General features: G+C 44.5%; 2 protein-coding genes and 1 long non-coding RNA gene across 6 annotated transcripts in view; 1 reads left to right on the forward strand and 2 right to left on the reverse strand.

The window, feature by feature from the left end:
• The first annotated feature begins 1,474 nt into the window (after window positions 1-1,474).
• Window positions 1,475-2,035, forward strand: LOC135572672 (uncharacterized). Its single transcript, XM_065021114.1, has one exon. It carries the CDS (start codon window positions 1,475-1,477, stop codon window positions 2,033-2,035), a length of 561 nt encoding a protein of 186 aa, XP_064877186.1.
• Window positions 2,036-2,054: 19 nt separating this feature from the next.
• On the reverse strand, window positions 2,055-3,866 carry LOC135572369 (uncharacterized). The gene is made up of 2 exons (XR_010464248.1): window positions 3,788-3,866; window positions 2,055-3,692 (listed from the first exon to the last, which is right to left on the reverse strand). It is a non-coding gene; the product is annotated as an uncharacterized LOC135572369 (long non-coding RNA).
• A 1,416-nt stretch (window positions 3,867-5,282) lies between these two features.
• Window positions 5,283-18,265, reverse strand: part of LOC115124018 (neural cell adhesion molecule L1.1-like) — a 123,697-nt gene continuing 110,714 nt past the window's right edge. For 3 of the 4 annotated variants that reach the window (XM_065021027.1, XM_065021026.1, XM_065021029.1), the window contains 6 exons: window positions 16,213-16,326; window positions 14,937-15,086; window positions 10,360-10,491; window positions 10,168-10,240; window positions 8,264-8,275; window positions 5,283-8,166 (listed from right to left, as the gene is read on the reverse strand). In XM_065021027.1, coding sequence (XP_064877099.1) covers window positions 7,905-8,166; window positions 8,264-8,275; window positions 10,168-10,240; window positions 10,360-10,491; window positions 14,937-15,086; window positions 16,213-16,326 — 743 coding nt within the window. In that variant the 3' untranslated portion in view covers window positions 5,283-7,904. The remainder of the gene's footprint in view (window positions 8,167-8,263; window positions 8,276-10,167; window positions 10,241-10,359; window positions 10,492-14,936; window positions 15,087-16,212; window positions 16,327-18,265) is intronic. The other variant, XM_065021028.1, reaches the window with a different exon arrangement.

Raw genomic sequence — 18,265 nt, forward strand, 5'->3', positions numbered from 1 at the left:
TTCCACTAGATGTCAAGTCTTTAGAAAGAGTTTCAGATGGTTTTTGAAAAATGAGCCAGAAATTGTAGTTTTTCTAGGTGGCTCCCATTTTGGCTGTAGTGTTTCCAAGTGAGTGGAAGAGAGCGCGTTCTTTTGTATTTTTCTCTGGTAAAGATAATAACGATTCTCCATCTTAAATTAGGGTACCTAAGGTTTGATTATAAACGTTGTTTAACTTGTTTGGAAAAGTTTATTAGAAATGTTTGGGATTCATTTTGTATGCATTTTGATGGAGGGAAAATGGGTGGATTATTGACTGAAGCGCGCCAGCTAAACTGAGTTTTTATGCATATAAAGAAGGCCATTATCGAACAAAAGGACCATTTGTGATGTAACTGGGACCTTTTGGAGTGCCAACAGAAGAAGATCATCAAAGGTAAGGCATTTCTTATATCGCTATTTCTGACTTTCGTGTCGCACCTGCCTGGTTGAAATATGTTTTTCATGTGTTTGTATGTGTGGTGCTGTCCTCAGATAATCACATAGTTTGCTTTCGCCGTAAAGCCTTTTTGAAATCTGACACTGTGTCTGGATTAACAAGAAGTTAAGCTTTATTTTGATGTATTACACTTGTGTTTTTATGAAAGTTAAATATTTATAATTCTGTAGTTTGAATTTCGCGCACTGCAATTTCACGGGATGTTGGCCAGGTGGGACGCTAAGGTGTTGTAGTGGAGCAGGTTGAGAGCTTCAAGTTCATTGGTTTCCACATCACCAACAAACTAACATGGTCCAAGCACATCAAGACAGTGAAGAGGGCACGACAAAGCCTTTTCCCCTCAAGAGACTCAAAAGATTTGTCATGGGTCCTCAGATCCTCAAAAGGTTCTACAGCTGCACAATCGACTACATACTGACTGGTTGCATCACTGCCTGGTATGGCAACTGCTCAGCCTCCGACCGCAAAAATGCACTACAGAGGGTAGTGCGTTAGGCCCAGTAAATTACTGGGGCCAAGCTTCCTGCCATCCAGGACCTCTATACCAGGCGGTGTCAGAGGAAAGCCCTACAAGTTGTCAAAGACTCCATCCACCCCAGTCATAGACTGTTCTCTCTGCTACCGCACGGCAAGTGGTACCGGAGCACAAAGTCTAGGTCCAAGAGGCTTCTAAACAGCATCTACCCCCAAGCTATAAGACTCCTGAACAATCAAATATATATATGCAAAAGTCACTTTAATAAGTCTACCCACATGTACATATTACCTCGACTAACCGGTACCCCCTGTATATAGCCTCGCTATTGTTATTTTACTGCTGCTCGTTAATTATTTGTTACTTTTATTTCTTATTTTTGGGGGTATTTTTCTTAAAAGTGCATTGTTGGTTAATTAAGGGCTTGTAATTTAGCATTCCACTGTAAGGACTCTACACCTGTTGAATTCGGCGCATGTGAAATATACGATTTGATTTGATTGTTGTATTGTCTGGATGTGATGGTCAGTTGCATTGTTGTCTTGTCTGGACCCAAACACCCCCGTACGCACACCCACACCCCCGTACGCACACCCACACCCCTGTACGCACACCCACACCCCCGTACGCACACCCACACCCCCGTACGCACACCCACACCCCCGTACGCACACCCACACCCCCGTTCGCACACCCACACCCCGTACGCACACCCACACCCCCATACGCACACCCCGTACGCACACCCACACCCCGTACGCACACCCACACCCCGTACGCACACCCACACCCCGTACGCACACCCACACCCCGTACGCACACCCACACCCCCGTATGCACACCCACACCCCCGTACGCACACCCACACCCCGTACCTACACCCCGTACGCACACCCACACCCCCCGTACGCACACCCACACCCCGTACGCACACCCACACCCCCATACGCACACCCACACCCCCGTATGCACACCCACACCCCCGTCGCACACCCCCCGTACGCACACCCACACCCCCGTACGCACACCCACACCCCGTACGCACACCCACACCCCCATACGCACACCCACACCCACAATAAGTCACAGTGTAGTGGCATCTTGGTTATGCATAGTCCCAGTTTATTATTAGCTGTGGGGTTAATTAACAAGATACACAACAAGCAGGTACAATATCAGTTGTTTAACCCTCCCCTCTGTGTTCATCCCTCCCTTCCTCCCCCAGTACCTATGTGAGACTTCAGTATTAATGTTGATATTATTATTAATATTAGTCATATACTTATTGGTTATTGTAAAATATTCATATTTAAAGATTTCCCTTTTGTAGTTTTTGTTGTTTTTCTCTGCGTTTATAGTTGTAAAAGAAGGCTGCGACAGACAGGCAGACAGACAGACAGACAGACAGACAGACAGGCAGACAGACAGACAGACAGACAGACAGACAGACAGACAGGCAGGCAGGCAGGCAGGCAGGCAGGCAGGCAGGCAGACAGACAGGCAGGCAGGCAGGCAGGCAGGCAGGCAGGCAGGCAGGCAGACAGACAGACAGACAGACAGACAGACAGACAGACAGACAGACAGACAGACAGGCAGACAGACAGACAGACAGACAGACAGACAGACAGACAGACAGACAGACAGACAGACAGACAGACAGACAGACAGGCAGGCAGACAGGCAGGCAGACAGACAGACAGACAGACAGACAGACAGGCAGACAGACAGGCAGACAGGCAGACAGACAGACAGACAGACAGACAGACAGACAGACAGACAGACAGACAGACAGACAGACAGACAGACAGACAGACAGATATGACACATTAACTTCTTAGTCGGAACTAGGAAACTCCAAAATCTCTTGCATGCTAATTGTTGTACTTGCCATATTCAACAAATTAGCAAGTCGGAAATGTCTAACTTTCCTAGTACCGACTAGCATAGAGCAGAGGCTGGACAAGACCAGAGAGGAGTCTGTAGAGCGTATTGGGTTCATTCCAGTTTGTCTATATTGCAGTCTCTCTGCTCACAATGCCATTAAAAGTGTTCAACCACATTAATATGACATATCAATCTTCTGAGATGCCCAGGGACACTGCTATACCTGGAACAACACCCCAAACTGGCCTCTGTGCTCTGGGCCAAACAGGCTTCTCTCCTGTTCCTCTTTGCCCACTTTTCAAAAGACCTGATGCGTTGAGCTTCTACTCCTGGCGATGATGTCATGATGATGTCATGATGATGTCATGTTCTTTTAACGTTGACTGAACTTTGGTTTGCCCTTTTTGTTTTACAGATACTAATGAATTGCTACAGATGACATTTCTTATCAATGTTAACTAATGAATTGTTACAGATGACATTTCTTATCAATGTTAACTAATGAATTGCTACAGATGACATTTCTTATCAATAATCTATAGCTGCTGTTTATCTAACATACAGAAACATAAGTTAAAAGATTTTCTAGGATCTAAACACAAGCGTCTGGACTACAAGCCAATACAGAAAGAGTGAAAGCATCCAGGTTGTGATGATTATTATCATGGATATGAGGACACACAGGAACAGCAGTCTAACTGAAGAGAGCAGTGGGCGCTACAAAACCAAGTTACATTAAACTAATCACTTTGAAAAAGGATCAATTGAAATGATCAGATAGATAACAATCTTCAGCTTCTATTTACATTCAGAGAATGATACTTCTGATTCTCTCCCCCCTCTTCATCTCTCTACCTCCCTCTTCTCTTCATCTCTCTACCTCCCTCTTCTCTCCATCTCTCTCCCTCCCTCTCCCTCCCTCTACCTCCCTCTTCTCTTCATCTCTCTACCTCCCTCTTCTCTCCATCTCTCTACCTACCTCCCTCTACCTCCCTCTACCTCCCTCTTCTCTCCATCTCTCTCCCTCCCTCTCCCTCCCTCTACCTCCCTCTTCTCTCCATCTCTCTCCCTCCCTCTCCCTCCCTCTACCTCCCTCTTCTCTCCATCTCTCTACCTCCCTCTTCTCTCCATCTCTCTACCTACCTCCCTCTACCTCCCTCTACCTCCCTCTTCTCTCCATCTCTCTCCCTCCCTCTCCCTCCCTCTACCTCCCTCTTCTCTCCATCTCTCTCCCTCCCTCTCCCTCCTCTGTTCTTCCTTCCTACATGGCCCCCTCCTCCTTCAGCCCAGTAGTAGAAGTTTGCTACAGAGCTTGACTAGTCCATGGATTCCATAGGGGCGGGAGAAGAGAAGAGAAAGAGAAGAGAAAGAGATAGAAACAGAGAGAGAGGAGGAGAAGAGAGTGTGTGTGTGTCTTTTTTTTACTATCATTGGGGGTACCATAAGTAAAACAAGGAACATTCAGACAAGTGGGAACATTTTGCCGGTCCCCACAAGGAAAAAGGCTATTTTAAGTTTTATGGTTACAATTACAAGTTAGAATTAGGGTTTAAAGTTTAGGGTTAGTATGAGGGTTAGGGTAAGGATTCTCTTCTCTCCATCTCCTCTCCTACCCCTTCTCTCTCAGGGGAGGAGAGACGGAGAGATGGAGAGAAGAGGGATGAGATGGAGAGATGGACGGATGGTTGGATTAAGAGTGTCAGGGTTTCGTCGGGCTCTTAGGTGTGTGTTTTTTATTAAACTTGTATGTGTTCAGGGAAGCCCAATTTAAATCAGTGTCTCAGTGGTGCCCTGAAAACAAACTATTCAATATGATCATTTAATAAAACAGCAAAAAGCAGCAGTTACAGAAACACTACATTACTACAACACAAATACATTATTACAGTCAACCAGAACACTCATCAGTGAGTTCCATCAGCATTCTAAAGAACACTCACACACATCAGTGAGTTCCATCAGCATTCTAAAGAACACTCACACACATCAGTGAGTTCCATCAGCATTCTAAAGAACACTCACACACATCAGTGAGTTCCATCAGCATTCTAAAGAACACTCACACACATCAGTGAGTTCCATCAGCATTCTAAAGAACACTCACACACATCAGTGAGTTCCATCAGCATTCTAAAGAACACTCACACACATCAGTGAGTTCCATCAGCATTCTAAAGAACACTCACACACATCAGTCAGTTCCATCAGCATTCTAAAGAACACTCACACTCATCAGTGATTCCATCAGCATTCTAAAGAACACTCACACACATCAGTGAGTTCCATCAGCATTCTAAAGAACACTCACACACATCAGTGAGTTCCATCAGCATTCTAAAGAACACTCACACACATCAGTGAGTTCCATCAGCATTCTAAAGAACACTCACACACATCAGTGAGTTCAATCAGCATTCTAAAGAACACTCACAAACATCAGTGAGTTCCATCAGCATTCTAAAGAACACTCACACACATCAGTGAGTTCCATCAGCATTCTAAAGAACACTCACACACATCAGTGAGTTCCAACAGCATTCTAAAGAACACTCACACACATCAGTGAGTTCCATCAGCATTCTAAAGAACATTCACACACATCAGTGAGTTTCATCAGGATTCTAAAGAACACTCACACACATCAGTGAGTTCCATCAGCATTCTAAAGAACACTCACACACATCAGTGAGTTTCATCAGGATTCTAAAGAACACTCACACACATCAGTGAGTTCAATCAGCATTCTAAAGAACACTCACACACATCAGTGAGTTCCAACATCATTCTAAAGAACACTCACACACATCAGTGAGTTCCATCAGCATTCTAAAGAACACTCACACACATCAGTGAGTTCCATCAGCATTCTAAAGAACACTCACACACATCAGTGAGTTCCATCAGCATTCTAAAGAACACTCACACACATCAGTGAGTTCCAACAGCATTCTAAAGAACACTCACACACATCAGTGAGTTCCATCAGCATTCTAAAGAACATTCACACACATCAGTGAGTTTCATCAGGATTCTAAAGAACACTCACACACATCAGTGAGTTCCAACAGCATTCTAAAGAACACTCACACACATCAGTGAGTTCCATCAACATTCTAAAGAACACTCACACACATCAGTGAGTTTCATCAGGATTCTAAAGAACACTCACACACATCAGTGAGTTCCATCAGCATTCTAAAGAACACTCACACACATCAGTGAGTTCCATCAGCATTCTAAAGAACACTCACACACATCAGTGAGTTCCATCAGCATTCTAAAGAACACTCACACACATCAGTGAGTTCCATCAGCATTCTAAAGAACACTCACACACATCAGTGAGTTCCAACAGCATTCTAAAGAACACTCACACACATCAGTGAGTTCCATCAGCATTCTAAAGAACATTCACACACATCAGTGAGTTTCATCAGGATTCTAAAGAACACTCACACACATCAGTGAGTTCCAACAGCATTCTAAAGAACACTCACACACATCAGTGAGTTCCATCAGCATTCTAAAGAACACTCACACACATCAGTGAGTTCCATCAGCATTCTAAAGAACACTCACACACATCAGTGAGTTCCATCAGCATTCTAAAGAACACTCACACACATCAGTGAGTTCCAACAGCATTCTAAAGAACACTCACACACATCAGTGAGTTCCATCAGCATTCTAAAGAACATTCACACACATCAGTGAGTTTCATCAGGATTCTAAAGAACACTCACACACATCAGTGAGTTCCAACAGCATTCTAAAGAACACTCACACACATCAGTGAGTTCCATCAACATTCTAAAGAACACTCACACACATCAGTGAGTTTCATCAGGATTCTAAAGAACACTCACACACATCAGTGAGTTCAATCAGCATTCTAAAGAACACTCACACACATCAGTGAGTTCCAACATCATTCTAAAGAACACTCACACACATCAGTGAGTTCCATCAGCATTCTAAAGAACACTCACACACATCAGTGAGTTCCATCAGCATTCTAAAGAACACTCACACACATCAGTGAGTTCCATCAGCATTCTAAAGAACACTCACACACATCAGTGAGTTCCAACAGCATTCTAAAGAACACTCACACACATCAGTGAGTTCCATCAGCATTCTAAAGAACATTCACACACATCAGTGAGTTTCATCAGGATTCTAAAGAACACTCACACACATCAGTGAGTTCCAACAGCATTCTAAAGAACACTCACACACATCAGTGAGTTCCATCAACATTCTAAAGAACACTCACACACATCAGTGAGTTTCATCAGGATTCTAAAGAACACTCACACACATCAGTGAGTTCAATCAGCATTCTAAAGAACACTCACACACATCAGTGAGTTCCAACATCATTCTAAAGAACACTCACACACATCAGTGAGTTCCATCAGCATTCTAAAGAACACTCACACACGTCAGTGAGTTTCATCAGGATTCTAAACTGCCCTATTGGCACCGGGGATTCAAGATGGGGGGAGGGCGGGGCATTGAAACTTAAAGCTGATTGGTTGGTAGAGACACGAGGGACCTTAAGAGTTGACCAGCCCTGTGAGCGAGTTTGGTGCATTGCATTTGAAATTATAAGAGAAGTGTTGGATGCTTTATCAACAAAAAGGGAGTAATGAAGTGTTCTATGAGATTTTATTGAGGTTCAGCAGACCTTCTGATAAAGGACGCAGTGGTGAGGATTAAACCTGTTACCTGTGATAAAGCGAAGTGCGCTATGGTACACTGCGTCAAAGGGTTTTGGAGTAGTGACTGCTGCATTCTGAGTGTGTGTATTACTGTGTGTTACCAGATGTGTGTACTACCCTGTGTGTATTACCGTGCCTGTAAACGTGGAGTAGAGAAGGCAAGCTGATCTGTAAATGACTTCTCTGTACCCCCATGGAATGTACTGGACTTGTGTATGTCTAGCAGGCAGGCAGGCAGTGGTGTCAGGAATGATGTGTCTTCATGCAGGCAGTCTGATGGCAGTAGTGTCAGGAATGATGTGTCTTCATGCAGGCGGTCTGATGGTGTGTGTGTCTGTTCTATTCAACTGGTCCTGTCCAGTATTCCGGAGAACGAGGGGCCTATCGGAGGAGGCGGTGGGTCTAGATTGACAGGGGAGGCGGGGCCAGAGCTCTCATTTCCTGTAGGGGCGGGCCCTCGGCCACTGTATTGACCAATGAAAGAGCCGTCCTCGTTGAACTGGATGTCGACACTGTCTCCGTATTCGGCAAGGGAGTCGTCACTCCCCAGTTTACTCTCCACACACAGAGATGGCTGACTGACTGACCGCTTCTCATCACCATCACTATGGAGACAGAGGAAACAGTAACAGAGAAATAGCTACATATGATCACCATGTTAAAACAAAATAGAACAAAGAGAGAGAAAGAAAAAGTTCTCACCTTTCCAGAGATCTGCAGAAACGGAGCAGCATGGGGTAGAGAGGGAGGTTAGAGGTCAGGGTTTAGAGGTCAGAGGTCAGAGGTTAGAGGTCAGGGTTATTGGAGAATAAAAATACTTGTTTTGTGTGTGTATTGTGTAAATATGCGTATGTGTTGCATAAAGATGTGCGTGTTGTGTAAAGATGTGCGTGTTGTGTAAAGATGTGTGTTGTGTAAAGATGTGGGTGTGCTGTGTAAAGATGTGGGTGTGCTGTGTAAAGATGTGGGTGTGCTGTGTAAAGATGTGGGTGTGCTGTGTAAAGATGTGGGTGTGCTGTGTAAAGATGTGTGTTGTGTAAAGATGTGGGTGTGCTGTGTAAAGATGTGTGTGTTGTGTAAAGATGTGTGTGTGCTGTGTAAATATGTGTGTTGTGTAAAGATGTGTGTTGTGTAAAGATGTGTGTGTGCTGTGTAAAGATGTGTGTTGTGTAAAGATGTGTGTTGTGTAAAGATGTGTGTGTTGCGTAAAGATGTGTGTTGTGTAAAGATGTGTGTGTTGCGTAAAGATGTGTGTGTTGTGTAAAGATGTGTGTGTTGTGTAAAGATGTGTGTTGTGTAAAGATGTGTGTGTGCTGTGTAAAGATGTGTGTTGTGTAAAGATGTGTGTTGTGTAAAGATGTGTGTGTTGCGTAAAGATGTGTGTGTTGTGTAAAGATGTGTGTGTTGTGTAAAGATGTGTGTTGTGTAAAGATGTGTGTGTGCTGTGTAAAGATGTGTGTTGTGTAAAGATGTGTGTGTGCTGTGTAAATATGTGTGTGTGCTGTGTAAAGATGTGTGTTGTGTAAAGATGTGTGTGTGCTGTGTAAATATGTGTGTGTGCTGTGTAAAGATGTGTGTTGTGTAAAGATGTGTGTGTGCTGTGTAAATATGTGTGTGTGTTGTGTAAATATGTGTGTGTGCTGTGTAAAGATGTGTGTTGTGTAAAGATGTGTGTGTGCTGTGTAAATATGAGTGTGTGCTGTGTAAAGATTTGAAGTAAAACCCTTGAATTCACTCTCCCAGAAGCGTCTCTGGTGAGAAGCCTTCTTCAGTGTGTAGGTACAAATATTTTACATCACCCCTTGCTACTGTTGCTGAGCCCATCAAGGCCTTGATCAGTGGTATACCCCACCAACATTAGACCACTATACAGCAAGCCCTAAAATAGTTTAAATAAATCAATCAAATCAATAATGAGAATATTCAGATTAACTGCTACCCAACATGGAGGCGTAGCAGGAAGATCAGGGTACCATGAATCAAGAGGTTGTGAGTTCAAATCCCAGGTGAGAATAATTATTACTGTAAAAATGAACATGCACTATATAATCATGTTTGTCAAACACCGCATGTTAAAAGCACAGTGTGTGAGTCTCCTTGACAACAGACAAAGAACAATGAGTGGATCAGTGGTTCACCAAGGAGGGCCTTGATTGGCTCAGCAACAGAAGCAGGGCCTTGATTGGCTCAGCAACAGTAACAAGGCATAATGTGTAATGAAAACATTTCTTTGGGACCATCAGTTGATGTCCTGACAACTGATACAGAAATGTTCCTGCAAAGTTCCCATGAAACCTGTCTAGAACTTTCAAATAGGATATTCTGAGAACATGGCGACCACATTCTGGGTTCTGTCTAAGGGAATTTTCCTAAGTAATGACAAAACATGCTAAACAGGTTCCCAGGAGGTTTTTGCTAACATACATAGAATGTTCCCCTAACTTACAGAAAACTGGACCCTCAAAACATCTGGAGAACATTACAGGGAACTTCACAAAAAAGTTCTCTCTCCCTAGAATTCTCAGCTGTGTTGTGTAAAGATGTGTGTGTGTGTGTGTGCTGTGTAAAGATGTGTGTGTGTGTGTGTGGGGTTAGATATGACAAACCTGTACTCTCCAAACGTCTCGTCTTTGATTGGCCGAGCCTCGGAGTCCATCTGACTCTCTTCCTTGTCTTTCACTGGAGGAGAGATACAGGTGAGTGCTCAGCTCGAACAAACGCAGCCTGCAAGTCAAGTTAGTGTGAAAACGTACAGTAGACGGAGGGACAGACAGACACATCCCAGAGGGGAAAGTTACCTGCGTACTTGCCCCCTTTACTCCTCTTGATGAAACAGAGAACCAGAAGCAGCAACAACAGCAACACTACAGCACTGATCAGCCCTATGAACCAGCCTTGAGTAGCAAAATCACCTTCCACACCACGTAGCTCTGGGGAGACAGACACAGAGAGAGTGAGAGAGATAGACACGGAGACAAGTGAGTGCAAGAAAGAGAGAGAAAGAGAGAGAGACAGAGACCAGACCTCTTTATTAATTAACTCTACCCTGCTACCACGAAAAGACATCCACCCTGCTACCATACAGTGGGTAAACGCCAGTAGTTCTTGTGACTGTGTCTCAAAACCAAACGTTTACCTGGCCCACCGCTCCAACATGGAATTTAACAGCCTTCACGACCAGGTCCACCTACACGAGGCAGCAGTGCCCACCATCGCCCTCAACCACTGCCCCAAAACCTCACACAGGAGCAACAGATCAACAGACACCCCACCCAGACCATCTCCCAGACCTTTCGGACCCCCCCCCCCCCCGGACCTACACATAGAGAACCCACGCAGAGAAGACCTACATCCAGACTACAGAACCACCAGCCATATCCACACCGCCACCCCAACTTTAATGAAGACAGCTTCTCCATCCTGGAGGGGAAATCAAATCATTTCCAGGCCCAGGGACATGTCTGTGGCGACCTAATTGCCTGAACTGGACAAGAATCTGACGCCCTCAGCCCACAGGGGGACAAACACCTGCCTGCAGGTGACAGCATTCCCTCCCCCATATTCCCCCATAGGCACAACTATGACAACATAACCAACAAAAACGGATCACACTCCTGCAGCTCTGTCGCACACTGGGTATTGTCGTGACGTGGCCCTTTCTGAGTACAGATCGTGACTTCCCACTCTTTCCTACACACAGGTTCTGCTATCTCAGGTTGTAAATTCCTGGCGGAGACTCTCTCCCCTTGACCATGCAGAAAGAGAGGCACAGAGAGAACAAAGGATTTCACATGGCAAACTCCTAAATCCCCAAAAAGGGAATATGAAACAACATGTCCACTTGTGAGAAGGTGGGAATGGTCCGTGGTACTTGTGAGAAGGTGGGAATGGTCCGTGGTACTTGTGAGAAGGTGGGAATGGTCCGTGGTACTTGTGAGAAGGAGGGAATGGTCCGTGGTACTTGTGAGAAGGTGGGAATGGTCCGTGGTACTTGTGAGAAGGAGGGAATGGTCCGTGGATACTTGTGAGAAGGAGAGAATGGTCCGTGGTACTTGTGAGAAGGTGGGAATGGTCCGTGGTACTTGTGAGAAGGTGGGAATGGTCCGTGGTACTTGTGAGAAGGTGGGAATGGTCCGTGGATACTTGTGAGAAGGAGAGAATGGTCCGTGGTACTTGTGAGAAGGTGGGAATGGTCCGTGGTACTTGTGAGAAGGTGGGAATGGTCCGTGGATACTTGTGAGAAGGTGGGAATGGTCCGTGGATACTTAAGGGATGGGTATGATGAGTGTGTTTCATTTGGTTTCATTTGGTGACCTCAGAGAGGTCTGTGTACATTTCTCAATTATGGGGTTTGCATCTAATTCTTGTATAAAATAAATGAGTAAACATGCAGCTATTTGTGAAATGATGTAATGTGATGTTAAACCTTTAATGTGAGAGAATTGTATTCCCTTTAAAGTTGAACTAAGTCATTGGCACTTCCCCGTGAGTACAGACATGATCAGGCGTCCTAGAACCGCCTTTTCTATTGCTAAGAATAAAACCCCCTTGAGGAAATCCTCTTTAGACCACGAGTACCTCGGTGTTAGCTGAGGTGGCACAGGTTTGAGACGAAGCAAACCCATGGCGTGAGAGAATAGTTATTGAATTCCTACCCATACCACATGGACCATTGGCTACACGGCTGTTGAATTCCTACCCATACCACATGGACCATTGGCTACACGGCTGTTGAATTCCTACCCATACCACATGGACCATTGGCTACACGGCTGGAAATGGTTCAACTCTGAGACTATCAATCCCTACAGAATAAGAGAAAATCTTAGATACTAATTACTAGTCTGCAGCTAGAAATGATGTAAACCTGGGATGTGATTACCGACAACTACCGAAACATCTATTCTATGAGATCATTTCTGAATGGTACTCTGAAGTACCCATTCTAACCACGAAATGCTTTAATCGAAATGCTTTAATGCAATTATTCCCAAATGAGTGAGCGTTCATGTGCAAAGGATTAGCATTTCAATTAATATATTTATAGTAGTACTGTGTGTAGTGATCCCTCTGGTCTTTCCCACCTATTTCCCGCCTATTCAGTCCACACCCACTTCCTTTTGTCCACAAAGCCGTCATATTTGCTTAGCCCACTAGGGAACCTTCCCTATCATTAGTTAGTAACAGATCTACTGTTTGTTTGTTTATGCATTTCTGTGTTTATTTAGTTAGTTAGCAAATAAATGATTAAGCCAATTGGTGTATGGATGATTCATAGTAAAGCCTGGGTTCGTGCAGATAACTAACAATTCACAACGTTTGGAATGAGACTGATGTGAGGTAAAGAATAATTAATTATTAGAAGACTAATTGATCAGATATTAAAATATCTGAAAGTTATATTAGGAAATTATAACGTTGTAGTCTGAAGATTTTCCTTGGTGCCCCGACTTCCTAGTTTAATTACATTTACACGATCAGTTTAATCACGAAATAATAATTACAGAGAATTGATTTGATAAAAATAACAGTCTTCACTTTTAATGACGCCGAAGCACGACATATTATGGCGCCCCGTGTGAGGAATCTAAGATAGAATTGGACTTTGCTGTTGAATTCTATATATACATATGTATGAATTATGTATATGTCAATTGTGCAAAGAGAAGTGGTGCGAATAGAGAAAGATATTGGTTGTGTGTTTCCATTTGAACATTTGGAAGCGCCTCCGGTCGTGTGTCGATAGCGTCAGAGCAATGACTTGTAAATTCCAGATTTAGTCCGTTAGGCCAAACGGTACGATTTTCGGTCGGTCAATATTAATTTCTAGAACAAGGGCATAGAGCCAGTAAGGTTAGAAATTAGAGGATAGTTTTGTGACCGAGCCGAAGTTATCTGTCCACCTACCGCTCTAAGTCAGTGTGGGTAGGCCACAGGCGTATCTGTCCACCTACCGCTCTAAGCCAGTGTGGGTAGGCCACAGGCGTATCTGTCCACCTACCGCTCTAAGCCAGTGTGGGTAGGCCACAGGCGTATCTGTCCACCTACCGCTCTAAGCCAGTGTGGGTAGGCCACAGGCGTATCTGTCCACCTACCGCTCTAAGCCAGTGTGGGTAGGCCACAGGCGTATCTGTCCACCTACCGCTCTAAGTCAGTGTGGGTAGGCCACAGGCGTATCTGTCCACCTACCGCTCTAAGCCAGTGTGGGTAGGCCACAGGCGTATCTGTCCACCTACCGCTCTAAGCCAGTGTGGGTAGGCCACAGGCGTATCTGTCCACCTACCGCTCTAAGCCAGTGTGGGTAGGCCACAGGCGTATCTGTCCACCTACCGCTCTAAGCCAGTGTGGGTAGGCCACAGGCGTATCTGTCCACCTACCGCTCTAAGCCAGTGTGGGTAGGCCACAGGCGTATCTGTCCACCTACCGCTCTAAGCCAGTGTGGGTAGGCCACAGGCATATCTGTCCGCTCTAAGCCAGTTTTATGGGCCGTCGCTCCGGTAATATAATGCTAGTAAATAGTATGCCAAATGGGTTAATGTGAGATGTCACTAGTAAACCCCCTTTCCATGGTGAAGGGGACCCTATTTTGTGCTTGAAAGTGAGATTTCTGTACAAATAGGATTAGTTTAGCACTAGATGCTTCAGCTAACAAAGGGAAAACAGCATTTTCTTTTTCCTGTGTCACGTTGAAATTCCTCCTCCATGCGCAATGGAAGTCCCGCCCTTTGTACTTGCGTGGATTTCAGCTTCCTGCCATCAGTGACACCCTGGTGGTGAAGAATCGCCAGTACATTTTCTTCAAAAATAATTGGGTGACACCCAAACGTGGATCACGTTCAATACGTGAGTACTTAGGATATTCAGCCATCAATGTATTGAATATCGATGTCTCATTCAATTGAAGTTATATCATCTAAATGGCATACAGTATATGATTAAATATACATAAATGTGTGTGTACGTCAGTATTTGTTTGTGTGAGCGAGTGTGTGTGTGTGATTGTGTGAGCGAGTGTGTGTGATTGTGTGTGTGTGATTGTGTGTATGTGATTGTGTGTGTGTGATTGTGTGTATGTGATTGTGTGTGTGTGATTGTGTATGTGTGTGTGTGTGTGTGTGTGTGTGTGTGTGAGTGTGTGATTGTGTGTGTGTGTGAGTGTGTGATTGTGTGTGTGTGATTGTGTGTGTGTGATTGTGTATGTGTGTGTGTGTGAGTGTGTGATTGTGTGTGTGTGTGTGTGAGTGTGTGATTGTGTGTGTGTGTGAGTGTGTGTGTGTGATTGTGTGTATGTGATTGTGTGTGTGTGAGTGTGTGATTGTGTGTGTGTGTGAGTGTGTGATTGTGTGTGTGTGAGCGAGCGAGTGTGTATGTCTACCTGGACCGGTTGTCTGTATCTCGTCCTCCCAGTGTGTGTAGTTGCCATGGGTGATGAGGAGGCGGTACTGTGTTCCAGGCTGAAGACCCGTAAGCGAATAGAATGCCTGCAACGTGTTAACCTGTTCTGACTCCTCCCACTTACCCCCAACTACACACAAAAACACACACAAACAAAAGTGAGAGACAAATATTGGATGAAAAAAGAGCAGAAACCGAAATCAAAAGACAAAAAAAAAAAAAATCTCCTCCCTGCCTCCGCAAATACTCTCCTCCCCTCCATCTGTATATACTCTCCTCCCCTCCATCTGTATATACTCTCCTCCCCTCCCTGCCTCCGCAAATACTCTCCCCCCTCCATCTGTATATACTCTCCCCTCCCCTCCATCTGTATATACTCTCCTCCCCTCCATCTGTATATACTCTCCTCCCTCCATCTGTATATACTCTCCTCCCCTCCATCTGTATATACTCTCCTCCCCTCCCTGCCTCCGCAAATACTCTCCTCCCCTCCATCTGTATATACTCTCCTCCCTCCCTGCCTCCGCAAATACTCTCCTCCCCTCCATCTGTATATACTCTCCTCCCCTCCCTGCCTCCGCAAATACTCTCCTCCCCCTCCATCTGTATATACTCTCCTCCCCTCCATCTGTATATACTCTCCTCCCCTCCATCTGTATATACTCTCCTCCCCTCCATCTGTATATACTCTCCCCCTCCATCTGTATATACTCTCCTCCCCTCCATCTGTATATACTCTCCTCCCTCCATCTGTATATACTCTCCTCCCCTCCATCTGTATATACTCTCCTCCCCTCCCTCCCTCCACATATACTCTCATCCCCCCCTCCCTCCACATATACTCTCATCCCCTCCCTCCCTCCACATATACTCTCATCCCCTCCCTCCCTCCACATATACTCTCATCCCCTCCCTCCCTCCACATATACTCTCCTCCCCTCCCTCCCTCCCTCCACATATACTCTCCTCCCCCTCCCTCCCTCCACATATACTCTCCTCCCCTCCCTGCCTCCACATATACTCTCCTCCCTTCCCTCCCTGCCTCCTTCCATTACTCCCTCCCTCCACATATACTCTGCTCCCCACCATCCCTCCCTACCTCCCTGCCCTACCTCCCTACCTCCCTACCTCCCTACCGCCCTACCTCCCTACCTCCCTACCTCCCTACCTCCCTGCCATACACTCCTCCCATCACACCCTGCCTCCCTCCCTCACCAGATATGTGTAGATATACCATAGATAGAAGGTAGTCTCACCAGTCTTGCTGAGGTATTTGATGTGGAAGCTGTGGTTCCTATATCTGTCTCCAGGGACCCAGCTCAGGTTGACTGACCTTTCTCCTACCACTGTACTGATGTTACTGGGAGGTACTGAGGGGGGAGATCAATATATTAGTTTCTATCACAATACCGATGTTAGTGGGGGGTCAATGTATTGGTTCCTATCACAATGCTGATGTTAGACTAACACGGGAATGGTTTCAATATCAATGTATAGACAACAGTCTTTAATGTTCCCTGTGTTACATCTCCGTGATAGTCTATACAGTTAACTGTGTTAGTCTATACTGTTCTCTGTGTTAGTCTATACTGATCCCTGTGTTAGTCTATACTGATCCCTGTGTTAGTCTATACTGTTCCCTGTGTTAGTCTATACTGTTCTCTGTGTTAGTCTATACTGATCTCTGTGTTAGTCTATACTGTTCTCTGTGTTAGTCTATACTGTTCTCTGTGTTAGTCTATACTGATCTCTGTGTTAGTCTATACTGTTCCCTCTGTTAGTCTATACTGATCTCTGTGTTAGTCTATACTGATCTCTGTGTTAGTCTATACTGATCCCTGTGTTAGTCTATACTGTTCCCTGTGTTAGTCTATACTGTTCCCTGTGTTAGTCTATACTGATCTCTGTGTTAGTCTATACTGTTCTCTGTGTTAGTCTATACTGTTCTCTGTGTTAGTCTATACTGATCTCTGTGTTAGTCTATACTGTTCCCTCTGTTAGTCTATACTGATCCCTGTGTTAGTCTATACTGATCCCTATGTTAGTCTATACTGTTCCCTGTGTTAGTCTATACTGTTCTCTGTGTTAGTCTATACTGATCCCTATGTTAGTCTATACTGTTCCCTGTGTTAGTCTATACTGATCCCTGTGTTAGTCTATACTGATCCCTGTGTTAGTCTATACTGATCCCTGTGTTAGTCTATACTGATCCCTATGTTAGTCTATACTGTTCCCTGTGTTAGTCTATACTGATCCCTGTGTTAGTCTATACTGATCCCTATGTTAGTCTATACTGTTCCCTGTGTTAGTCTATACTGATCCCTGTGTTAGTCTATACTAATCCCTATGTTAGTCTATACTGTTCTCTGTGTTAGTCTATACTGATCCCTATGTTAGTCTATACTGTTCCCTGTGTTAGTCTATACTGTTCTCTGTGTTAGTCTATACTGTTCCCTGTGTTAGTCTATACTGTTCCCTGTGTTAGTCTATACTGATCCCTATGTTAGTCTATACTGTTCCCTGTGTTAGTCTATACTGTTCCCTGTGTTAGTCTATACTGATCTCTGTGTTAGTCTATACTGTTCCCTGTGTTAGTCTATACTGTTCCCTGTGTTAGTCTATACTGATCCCTATGTTAGTCTATACTGTTCCCTGTGTTAGTCTATACTGATCTCTGTGTAAGTCTATACTGATCTCTGTGTTAGTCTATACTGTTCCCTGTGTTAGTCTATACTGATCCCTGTGTTAGTCTATACTGTTCCCTGTGTTAGTCTATACTGATCTCTGTGTTAGTCTATACTGTTCCCTGTGTTAGTCTATACTGTTCCCTGTGTTAGTCTATACTGATCCCTATGTTAGTCTATACTGTTCCCTGTGTTAGTCTATACTGATCTCTGTGTTAGTCTATACTGATCTCTGTGTTAGTCTATACTGATCTCTGTGTTAGTCTATACTGTTCCCTGTGTTAGTCTATACTGATCTCTGTGTTAGTCTATACTGATCTCTGTGTTAGTCTATACTGTTCCCTGTGTTAGTCTATACTGATCCCTGTGTTAGTCTATACTGTTCCCTGTGTTAGTCTATACTGTTCCCTGTGTTAGTCTATACTGTTCCCTGTGTTAGTCTATACTGTTCCCTGTGTTAGTCTATACTGTTCCCTGTGTTAGTCTATACTGTTCCCTGTGTTAGTCTATACTGTTCCCTGTGTTAGTCTATACTGTTCTCTGTGTTAGTCTATACTGTTCTCTGTGTTAGTCTATACTGATCTCTGTGTTAGTCTATACTGATCTCTGTGTTAGTCTATACTGA

Source organism: Oncorhynchus nerka, linkage group LG7, assembly GCF_034236695.1.
Source record: "Oncorhynchus nerka isolate Pitt River linkage group LG7, Oner_Uvic_2.0, whole genome shotgun sequence".
Lineage (NCBI taxonomy): Eukaryota > Metazoa > Chordata > Actinopteri > Salmoniformes > Salmonidae > Oncorhynchus > Oncorhynchus nerka.

What these genes read in the sequence shown, in the direction of transcription:
- LOC135572672 (XM_065021114.1), top strand. Translation starts at nt 1,475, where the DNA reads ATGGTCAGTTGCATTGTTGTCTTGTCTGGACCCAAACACCCCCGTACG.